We start from the raw sequence: 11,102 nt of genomic DNA, 5'->3' as shown, positions 1-11,102 counted from the left end.
CTCTACACAGACTACAGACAGTAGACTAATACAAGTCTGCACATAGTTAACCAGGCAGTTGCATGAATTACTATGTTTATTGACAAACCTTAATGACTGAGGCCATTAGAGCTGTATAAAATATTCTGATTAGATGTGTAATTTATTTCTGTTTTTGCACAGAAATGTAGCCAACGTCTACATCAGGCTTCATACAAACAGATTAAGGGTGGTGATATAAAACAGGAAATCCAAAATGTATTTAATCTTACTTTAATAACTGCAGTTTCTAGCACAGTAGAATTCTATTGTATATTTTATCTCCAGGTTTCAGGGATTCAATACGTTGAATTAAATATACTTAATCGAAAATCCCTCACATTATCCTATAGTTCACAATTAGACAATTAAAGAGTATTACTGCGGTTATAACAGAGACCCATATGTCAGTGTGATTCCCGCCCTGGTCCCACCTGTTGCTTTACAGTGAGTGTGGAGAGAGTGAGGCGCTGATCTGCACTTCAGATGACAAACTGCGGCTCTGTGCAAGGTGCATCCCTGTCCTGCAGAGTCCCTGCACAGGAGGACTGTACTGTCTGGATCAGCTGGACGTTGCAAGGTAAATATCATTTTAGATCTAAATGGTACAGCAGGTGTTGGCGGAATCATGCGTGTTTGATCAAATGAATCAGGTGAGTTGATTCAATGCATCTACACAGAGAAATAGACGATCTAAAGGCATTATACTCATAGCTACGATATTACATGTCCAGTTCATATTGTGGTAATTGAAAAATGCTGTTTAAAAACATGTGACAGGCAAATTTTGGAGCGGTTTTGTGCCCACGCTGTTTGTCAGTACGCATAGATTAACTGTACTAATCTGGATTACAGTGAACACCGCCTGGCGATAACTGCCGCACTGTCTGCTATGTCTGCTGTCCTCATGTAGTGCAAATTTAACAAGAGACAGAAACACCAAGTCCAGCCTATGGCAAATTTTACGCAATAACCACAGTCGAATAATTTTATGGCCCATTATTTAAGTAAAAGTAGAATAACCACAATGTAAAAATGCCCGATTAAAAGTCTTGACTCAAAATTGTATTTAAGTACAGAAGTATTTTCAGCAAATATAACCGCGGGTTAACCGTATAATTACAAGATCACTAGCCATAGCCTATTAAAATAAAAAATATTAATAATACAGAATGCTCCCTTTCTCAACAGTATATTAATATAGTATTAATTGAATTATAGGATTATTATTACTGATTAATGCATAAGCACCATTTTGATGTTAGTAAATGTGGAGCTGCTACCATGTGTTATTGGTTACTGTATAGGAATGCATTACATTTTCTAAACTAATATGTTTTGTATGTAAGATCTGAATCTGCAAGGAAACTAGTAAGTATATCAGAAAAATGTGGTGTAAATATTTCCCTCTAAACTGCACTGGAGTAAACTTAGAAAACAACAAAAATGGAAATACTCAAGTCAAGTGTAGGTACTTCACATCTACACTTAAGTACAGCAGATGAGGTTTGAACTTAATACAAACACAGATAACTGTCTCTATTTTAAAAAAAAACTTTTTGGAGTTGAAACGGTACTTAGTGATTTTGTGTGACTCTGCTTAAAATGTTCCAGCCAAATGAGTTTAATTTATTTGAATGCAGGGCTTGTGAATCCAAATGTGTTCTCATATTCCAGCATAATCTCTGTGAGTGCTGTCATAGTGTGTTAGCAGCTGTTTCATGATTTACTCTTTGTTTGAGCTGCTTCAGGGTTTGTCTGACATTGTTCCTACAGGAACAAGGAGAGGGGACACTACATTAACATGGGGAGAAATGACATTTTTAGGGTGGTTATTCCCTTTAATGATGTACTTGGAGATTACCATGAGCAGAGTCAGTGAAGTAATTCTCACTGGGCTGAGTGAGTGATAGTGGATATATTGTCAATTTGTATCAAGTGTTAAGTGGACACTTCAAGACAGCAGCAAAGGACAAAGTAACTGTGCTCATCACTGCTACAAGATTCATGGTTATCTCCCTCTGTGCTGTCTGGACTGTAGTCTAAGAAATGACTTGTTCAGGATCATCTTCACGCTTTAAAACTCATCAAACTGTACTTTTATATCACTGTACTGAGTACAATATTCACCACTTATCATTCTTTACACATTCTTTAAAAGCCACAGTAATTTGGCTGTAGAAAATGAGAATTTTATGCTGTAAATTTGTTGACATGGTTGATTGTGCAATATGCGTTTAATCTATTGAAATTGCTGCACAGATGATGCTCAGTCCTTTATCATGGCATGAAAAACTATGCTGCATCACGTTGTAATGTTTGAGCTGTAACTGCAACTGAAAAAGACTTGAATGTCTCCCTTACATCTCCTCTGTTTTTGTTGTGTATTGTAGAAACTTAAATCCTGCACAGATCTACAAGTTTCCACGACAAACTGAAGGAAAGTCTAGAAACTGAAGCTGAATTGTAGGGACAGAAAATCAACAGAGTAAAAGAGAGAAACCAACAACTTTCTCAGAGGAATAAACTCAGGCTGAAAGTAGTGTTTGACCTTTGGACGACCTGAAGAGAGGAAGTGAAGCATGCAGGGGAACGAGGATGGTACGAGGCTGCGCTACAGGCTGACTCTGGCCTCTGGGATGCTGGAGTGTCTGTGTTTTGCCGGCGTGGTGTTTGGTTACGCCTCCCTGGTGTTTGTGCTGAAGGAGGAAGACTACTTCAGTAAGCTATGTGTCAGTGTTCAGGATATCAACGGCACACTGACCGGTAAAGGTGAGCGACTCTGGAGTTTGGATGGACACTAGTCCTTTCTTTAAACAAGGTGCTCTACACCAACATGTAACTAAATAGAATACATTTCCTGAAGAAAATGTGTGAGCTAGTTGAAAGCAGTCGGCACAAATTTTTATTTCCCTAAGGCATCACTCGATTATCAAATGATGAATAATACCTAATGGTTACAAAATACAGGCACACTATGCTTAAACACTTTATATTTAAACTGTAGCAAAAAATACAAATGCTATCAATTAAAGATACATGAATTGATTTTTGGCCACTTGGGGGAAGAAAACTTTAAAACACAGAAACAGGCACCCCTTAAGTAGTATAGCCTTTGTTGTCAGCTAGTGCTAATTTCTTACATACACACCCAGCAGAAAGAGAGGAACATTATCATCCTATTGGAGTCAAGTTTCTATCCACCTGACAAATCTAATCTACATTACATTTATAGATTACATAATCTAGGTTACATTTTGGTGTCTGCCAAATCTTCAAAAAACATCTGGGTCATTAGTTGCTACATGTTCGACTTTCTCACCACCAATTCACACGTTTTCTGTTTGCCAAAACAGTGACATAAAAGAGGCCAAAAAGCTCTTTAGAGCTGCTGAGTTCTGTGACATTTGTTTGTGGATTTTATTTATTAGTACAACCCCTTTTACATGACCCCATCATTTGATTCATCATTGAGATAAAAAATATTGATCAATGCAGCTTTAAATTAACCTATAGCATAAAGAGCATAAATGCAAAAGGATATCATTTTGAAAGTGGAAGATGTTAAAGTTAAACAATGCAATGTTTATACCATAATTCCTCCATACAGAGTACCACCTTCACTTACTTTGGAAACAATAGTTGGAAAAACAATCTCACCACTAGGTCCATTATGTAGTTTCCATCCTCGACCTGTTTTAAGGTCAACAGTGAACTTTCGATCTCAATTTTTAAGCCGACACGGACGAGAAGTCCTTAAAGTGTTTTAAAATAGAAAATTAAAATATTAACAATTCTATAACAGCTGGACAACTCCATCTGCTGAGGAGGATCATGTAATGTAATTGAAAGCTCCAGAACAGATACTAAATGGATCTTGTGGTGCTAATATGGTGATGTTGTCATCACTTTGGGTCTCATTGCTTAATATTTTCCTAAACTGCAAAAGTCAACAGTGTCTTTTCCTCCCCTCTGTTTGTCTCTGTCACAGACTGTAGCCATCAGGATGAGCAGTTCTCTCTGGTCTTCACCATCGCATCATTCCTCAACAACTTCCTGAATATAGTCAATGGCTACCTGTTTGATCGCTGTGGCACCATGGTGACCAGGCTGCTGGGAATGTGAGTTCATATAATTTGTTTCTTTCCAACCATGAAAAAAAGCTCTCCAGGATGTGGTCAAAGACCCCATCAGCATCAGTTTTTGTCAGGTCATCGCCATGTTGTTTGTCAAGACCAGATTATAGCTGACTGACCAACATATGTGGCTTTTACTTTAGTTTAAGAGACAATAGTCAGATCACAGACAGCATAATGAAACAAATGCTTAAAGAGTTCAAGCCACTGCTGCTTTGTCTTCAAATGGGCTTCAATAGCCAAAACAAGTGGCTGACAGTCTAAAATGAGCTGCATGGGATCCATGAGCTCAAATTCATATTTCAGTTTGCAGTTCAGTTATTTCTACAGTTTACAGTTGGAGTAAAGGGGGATCAGTGTTGGTTACAGAGATAGGGAGTGTCTGAAGGAGGCAGACAGATTATACTCAAACTCCTTTGACTCTAGAGTTTATTTGATCCTTATATATTCATAGTCAATATCAACACTTATATTTTATCAAAACAAGCTAAACACGACTGGCAAGCTGTCAAACGATGGATAGAGCCAGAGGGAAACACGTTATATCCCAGACTGAACCCTTTGACCCCAGACTTTCTGTCTGTTAATTGTACATTTTACTAAAAAAACATCTAATAGACTAGAGGTTCAAGTACGTCCTGCTGATACCAAAAATTGTGTTTACCATTTTAATATAGTAACAAACATGGAGCCAATTTGGAATTGTATGTTGTCTTGTTGTATCTCTACACAAAGATACAGTGAGGAATGTTGATTTCTTGAGCTTTTTTGTTATACATTCACAATTGAGGTTACTTATTTAATCCTCGCAGTGCACATGATTGCAGGTCACCAGGTTAACAGGTTCATCCAGGACAGGCAAACACAATGTGTTTTAAAAAATCAAACAGGGAATGAATGAAGGATATACCTACACATCTAAATGAAATCAGCTGAAGCAACACACATTCTGTTATGATCAAAATGAGGTCTTGCCACCAAAATATTAACTAAAATGAGAGAACCAAAAATTTGACTTCATAGTGTTCTTACAAAAGTTTATAAGGAACTGTGAAAATGCTTCTTAGCTCTCTAGTGTGTTGGACAAATGGCGGCTCTAAGTTCAGTCTTATTTTTCTCTCCAGATCTCTGTACACCACTGGAACCCTTCTTGTGGCCTTCTCTAGTGCAAGTAGGTGCACACATACATGCATACACAACATGCAGCAAATAACACCATCATGTGAGCACATTTCAGGTAGTTCACTCAACATTTTTCACGTTAAGCCAATTCATCATTAAGGTTAAAGGTATTAGGTAATATAAAAAGTGTAGTTTACATTATGGAAACACTTGTCTGTTGAACACAGGTCATTACAGTTGAAGGTGGGAGGATCTGTCACCAGCATTACTTCATGTCATACTGGTTTCCACTTGTTTGTTGCCATAATTCTTTCATAGTGGGAAAACATCTAGTATTCCTGTCACTTTTTATGCAGGTGTCTTTGTACTAACTTTCTGGATTTTTCAGAGAGTAGGCTGACAAATTTAAGCTTATCTTTGTCGTATGGTAGCCATTTTCTATCAATCAATCAATCAATCAATCTCTTCCCTTTGAAGTGGGTTATATTATATGCGGACACATACATTTTTATGCATATGGAAATGGGCAATGTGCAGCATTTATTTTTAAAAAATTACGTGCTAAACCTAACAGCCATGTGTATACCAAAGTTCATGGCAATCCATCATTCATTTGTTGAGAAATGTCACTCTAGACCATAAATGTCAACCTCATGGTGATGCTGGCGGAAAAGTCTGAATATCACCAAAGTCATTAGGATTCATCATCTGTGCACCATAAATATCTCTACCAAATTTCATGGCATCCATTAAATAGTTGAGAGATTTCAGTGTGGACCAAATTGGTAGACCGACTGACTGACTTTGCCACAGAGGTGGATGTGGCACAGGAGGTAGAGAAGCTCATACACTAATCGGAAGATCAGCAGTTCGATCCTCGGCTCCTCCTGTCCATGTGTCGAAGTGTTCTTGGGCAAGATACTGAACCCCAAATTGCTCCACAGTTGGTGTGTTGGTGTGTGAACGCTCCTGATAAGCAGGTTGGCAGCTTGCATGGCAGCCTCTGCCATCAGTGTATGGATGTGTGTGTGAAAGGGTGAATGTTGGCATGCAGTGTAAAATGCTTTGAGTGGGTGGAAGACTAGAAAGGTGCTTTATAAGTGCAGTCCATTTACCATTTACTACCCCTCTAGCAAGGCTAAAATTTGTCATATAGCTGGAGATAGCTGTTAATCAATCATGTGAAATAAGTCCAAATGGCTCCTTGTTTAGTGCAGAAAAAAATGGCAGTTATTGTTGCCATATCCCAGATGATTATGGGATATAATACAATACATAATTCATACCCATACTGCCACAGGACCAAACTAACAAGGAAGTGTGTTTATAACAATTGACTCTACAGCAGTTCAGCTGTTCATCAGCGTTCAGACACCCAACTGTTACCTGCTGAACTGGCCGACACTGTGACCATTTAAATTAGTGTTAACAAAGGGAATAACTTCTTAACTTAAAGGTTGATGAGTGTGCCTTCCACTGTCATGTAGCATTTTCAGAGCTGCTTTTCCCTGCCTTGTCCTGCATTGCTGTGGGAGGAATTCTGCTCCTTCTAACTAACATGCAGGTGAATACTCAGTAGTATTGGTAGATGAATATGTCAGCATAGAAACATACTGTAGAGCCTAAATGAAACTAATTATATTTCAAAAACTTTCTTTCCAAAAACCTATAAATTGTGTATCGATGAACTGTGTCTCTGTACGTCGGAAAGGTGGGCAACCTGTTTGCTGCTCATCGCTCCACCATCATCACCCTCTACAACGGTGCCTTTGACTCATCCTCAGCTGTGTTTCTCATCATCAAGGTAAAGTAATGTTATAATCCAGCAGCATCTGAAATCATTTACTAGATGGGTAGATATCAGAAAACAATTGCAGACACTATTCATGGTATTACAATAAAAGTAATATTATAAAGCACAGTAAAAGTCCTCTATAAAGGATTGATCATTCACACTAGAGAGTCAGAGAGCTTGATTCAAAGTGGAAGACAGCCTAAATAGTGGATAGTAAATGATTTCACACATAGCCAGAGACTATGTAAATCAAATATTTTGCCATGTCTGCTTTGAGGTGCAGTTCTTTTTCCTCAACAGCAAAAACACATGAAATCTGGTCTTTTTACACCAAATCCAATTTAACTTGTGGTTTGAAATGAAGTTTAAATGCAAAATTTGTGGGCATGTTGCTTTGTGTCTGTTTGACATACATATTTTTATTTGACATGCACATTAACTTCCTCTAAATTGCTGTTATCCATTTTCTTCAAGGTTTTAACCACTAGTTTTCCTGCTTTCCAGGTTCTGTATGAACAAGGAGTCTCTCTGCACTCCTCCTTCTTTGTTTTGTCCTTCTGCAGTATCATACACCTTCTGCGGACCTTCCTGTTGATGCCCAGAGCCCACATCCCCTACCCTCTACCCCAATACTACACCTATGGGTAAGAACATTACCTTGTCTCTGCAGCAGCTGCTGTATTCTCCCTGACATAATACATATCATATTTATGGTTGTGAGATGTTACTTTTCCTGATGCACAGATTGAACTGTGGAAAGGCGAACACTTACAATGTGGAGCAGTTTGAGAGGATGAGGGATGGCGGGATGACTGTTTCACAGGAGTCAAATGGGAGGGACAACACACCACCAGCACCTGAGGATGGAACAGCAGCACAAGACTCAGAAAAAGGTATTTATCCTCATTGTTGCCACCTCCTCCAGATTCACAATGTCAGAATTTCTGTTTATTTTCATAGCTGTGAAAAAATGACCATGTTAAGTAAACCAAACACCCAACAAAATATGTTTATAATATCACAAGTAGGAAATAGTACATTTATTAAACTTTGAGGCACATCTCAGTGTGGTCTTGCTTTCATTCGTGCACAGTGTATGTCAGATTTCATGTGAATTTCCATGTGACATACACGGTTAAGTGGCGAGTTTCCGGAGCTGTGTGCTGTCCTGGTTCTTTCTGTGGCACGTGCTGTGGTTATCCATCATGCAGCTGAGACACTACCTCTTCATCGGCACGCTCAATCCCATGCTCAACCGACTGGCCAACGATGACCCCAACCTGGGTAACTCATTGTAACAGACACTGAACATCTGTATTACACATTCTAACTGTCTATATTTAACTATACTTTGCATTCTTTGTTTCCCTCTGTGGCTGTTTTCTCCCTCAGTAAGTCAGTACACCAATGCTTTTGCCATGACTCAGCTGTGTGGAGTACTGTGTGCTCCTTGGAATGGACTCATCATGGACAGACACAAGGGGAAGCCTCTAGCTCCTGGTAAATCAGTGACCAGTGTTATAACTGCATGTGTGTGTGTGTATGTGCAACAGAACAACTTTACTCATTCCTTAAACATTTTCCCTTGTGTAGGAGAAACAGAGCAGGAGGCAGACCTGCGCTCCTCCTGTCTCTCCCTATTTCTGACCTCTCTGCAGTGCCTGCTGTTCTCTGTGTGCGCCTCCGTTCCTGTCCTCCCACTGCAGTACCTCACTTTTGTTCTACAAGTCCTCAATCGTTCCTTCCTGTATGGGGGAAATGCAGCCTTCATTAGCATCGCGTGAGTAGCTAAAACGCAGACACATACAGGGGGAGCACAAAATAATATAAGACACAACTTACAACACAATAGTCCAGCAAAGAACACTAACTTGAGACAATGATCAGACGTGACACAATAGTCATTTCTGAGTCTGTAGTTTGTTGTGTTGTTGAACAAATATATAGTTTTGTGAAAACTGTTCCTGATAATGCAGTTTCCTGAGTTTGACAGACAGGTTGTCACCATGTTGTTCCAAACGTTACATTATTTTGCAGTGTCTGAAACTGTCTGGTCTCTTTGTGTCTCTGTAAGACGCATTGGTGCTTGAAAACTCACTTCATGAAGTACTATCTGTTAACTAATTTTCTAACCTGGCATACCTACCTTCTCTGAAGACTGAAGAGTTGAGGTACATAACTCGGAGAATTCAAAGGTGCACAAATGTTACTTCTTTATTTTTCACTACAGTGAAATAAGCGCTGTCATAAAAGCTGAAATGCCATTGGACGTTTGACACATACATCTAATGAATACTGCTAGTAGTTTAAATACATGTATAACTGACAGGAGCAGCATGCCTCTGTTACTGCGACTTAAAGGAGCACTCCACTAGTTTTACACATTAAAATCAGTGTACTTGTCAGGAGGAGTACAACTCAGCCAGCAACAAGAGTTGTATGATAAATCAGATTCGGTGTGAGACTTCACATTTTTAATAGACCTGTGACACAAACTCTGGAGTTTGAAAGATGTGGGTGGTTGCCAGGCAGGGTAGGTCTAAAGAGATATGCTGTTCAACTATTGAGTTGCATTATGGGAATTCTAGGATCCAGTGTTTTTGGAGTTTGATACATGCTAGGGAATAAAAGTCAGGATATTTCAGCCTCTGTTGAATAGATTTTGACTCTTCTTTTTTTAATCTGTCTCTCAAAAGCTCTCCAACTTTATAAAAGTGCATTGCTAAATCACTGGAATACCTCTTTAAATAAGCCTAAAGTGCAGATTCATCAGTAGCAAACTGCAAAATTATATGTGTATGGAGGGGGAAGTGTCAGAAAATTATAATAAATGCAGAGAAGAGAGTATCAGTGGTCAAATGTTGACTGTCACCAGCATTGACTGAAATACATTTAATACAATGTGTACTTACACTTTTAACTATATCCTCAGTTAAATTAACACCTCTGACAGCATCAAATAACAAGCATGATAAGCTACACAAGACTGGTACTGGTATCAGAAACTTTTATGATGATCCAAAACTCTCACTCTCTTCATGCCAGCCACAAAGTCACAGATATACCTGTAGAGATGACATGTCTCTCTCTCTCTCTCTCTCAGTTTTCCAGCCTGTCACTTTGGGAAGCTGTTCGGCGTGGTGATGTCCGTATCTGCTGTCATCTCTCTGCTGCAGTACCCCTGCTTCGCTCTGGTCAGAGGAGCTCTGGGTGGAGACCCCTTTTTTGTAAGTGCTCAAGAAAGTTTAGTGAGTAGTTTTATTACAAAAAAGGATGAATATCAAATCCTTGTGGAGGACACATTTAGATAGAGAGCGCAAGAAATACTTTCTAAGGGACACTAAAACTTTGATTGTGCCACTGAATTGATTTCAAAATGTGAGTCTACATGCACAACTAAATCAACAAAGTGGTGGCATAACTTTTATTGTCAGTAACTGACTTCAGCTAAATGAATAACTGTTGTTTTGATCTGTTACAGGTGGACATTGCTCTGACTATCCTTACTCTGCTGGTGTTTATCCATCCAATCTACATCTTCACTCACTGTAGGAAATTAGCCCGCCACAGAGAGGACAACACGCAGAATGTCTCCTATAGCTCCAGACTGTCTGAAGCCAAGTTGTAGGGGGATAATAAAACCATTATTTTAGTCTCTGTTTAGATGTTTTACTTTTCAGGTTGTAAAATGCTTTTCTTGAAAGAAAGAAAAACATCTCTTCAGTGGCCAATCTGTTCCTGTTCATCATTTTTAACTAGAAAATAGAGATTACAAAGTTTTGTATACTAGTTTATTTTTTAATCAAAGTGCACTGATATAATTTCAAATGTTTTTAATGTCTGTGAGAACAGAAACACAAACTTCTTACATGTTTTGTACAATCCAAAATGTGTTCAGTTTAATAAAAAAATAAGTTGTTAAATGTAAATGTTTTTATTGACTGGGCTGATATGCAGACTGTTATGAGCACTTTACTGAGCTTAAATATGCTGTATACTGTATATTTGTTCATGTATTTATATTAACCACA

General features: G+C 38.6%; 1 protein-coding gene across 3 annotated transcripts; it reads left to right on the top strand.

Annotated features, from left to right (window-relative positions):
* The first annotated feature begins 106 nt into the window (after positions 1-106).
* Positions 107-10,994, top strand: slc43a3a (solute carrier family 43 member 3a). 3 transcript variants are annotated; one of them, XM_042434392.1, is made up of 13 exons: positions 107-237; positions 467-598; positions 2,412-2,790; positions 4,010-4,139; positions 5,279-5,325; positions 6,764-6,840; positions 6,988-7,080; positions 7,576-7,715; positions 7,816-7,964; positions 8,212-8,355; positions 8,464-8,851; positions 10,175-10,298; positions 10,553-10,994. In XM_042434392.1, the coding sequence occupies exons 3-13, from the start codon at positions 2,601-2,603 to the stop codon at positions 10,697-10,699; spliced, it is 1,629 nt and encodes a 542-aa protein (XP_042290326.1). In that variant the 5' UTR covers positions 107-237; positions 467-598; positions 2,412-2,600; the 3' UTR covers positions 10,700-10,994. The 3 variants fall into 3 exon arrangements, with proteins under 3 accessions (XP_042290326.1, XP_042290342.1, XP_042290335.1); XM_042434408.1 differs by lacking the exon at positions 107-237 and having other exon boundaries at positions 423-598; positions 8,464-8,571; positions 8,665-8,851; XM_042434401.1 differs by lacking the exons at positions 107-237; positions 467-598 and adding an exon at positions 630-671.
* Positions 10,995-11,102: the final 108 nt, after the last annotated feature.

The sequence above is a fragment of the Thunnus maccoyii genome, chromosome 2, assembly GCF_910596095.1.
Source record: "Thunnus maccoyii chromosome 2, fThuMac1.1, whole genome shotgun sequence".
NCBI classification, from domain to species: domain Eukaryota; kingdom Metazoa; phylum Chordata; class Actinopteri; order Scombriformes; family Scombridae; genus Thunnus; species Thunnus maccoyii.
Note: the sequence above shows the minus strand (reverse complement) of the source record. Positions and strands in the feature narration are given on the sequence as shown.

Excerpts from the sequence above, each read along its gene's own strand:
- slc43a3a (XM_042434392.1), top strand. The coding sequence starts at position 2,601 with ATGCAGGGGAACGAGGATGGTACGAGGCTGCGCTACAGGCTGACTCTG. Across the intron at positions 2,791-4,009 it reads CGGCACACTGACCGGTAAAG|ACTGTAGCCATCAGGATGAG; the intron begins GTGAGCGACTCT and ends TCTCTGTCACAG. Across the intron at positions 7,081-7,575 it reads CTGTGTTTCTCATCATCAAG|GTTCTGTATGAACAAGGAGT; the intron begins GTAAAGTAATGT and ends CCTGCTTTCCAG.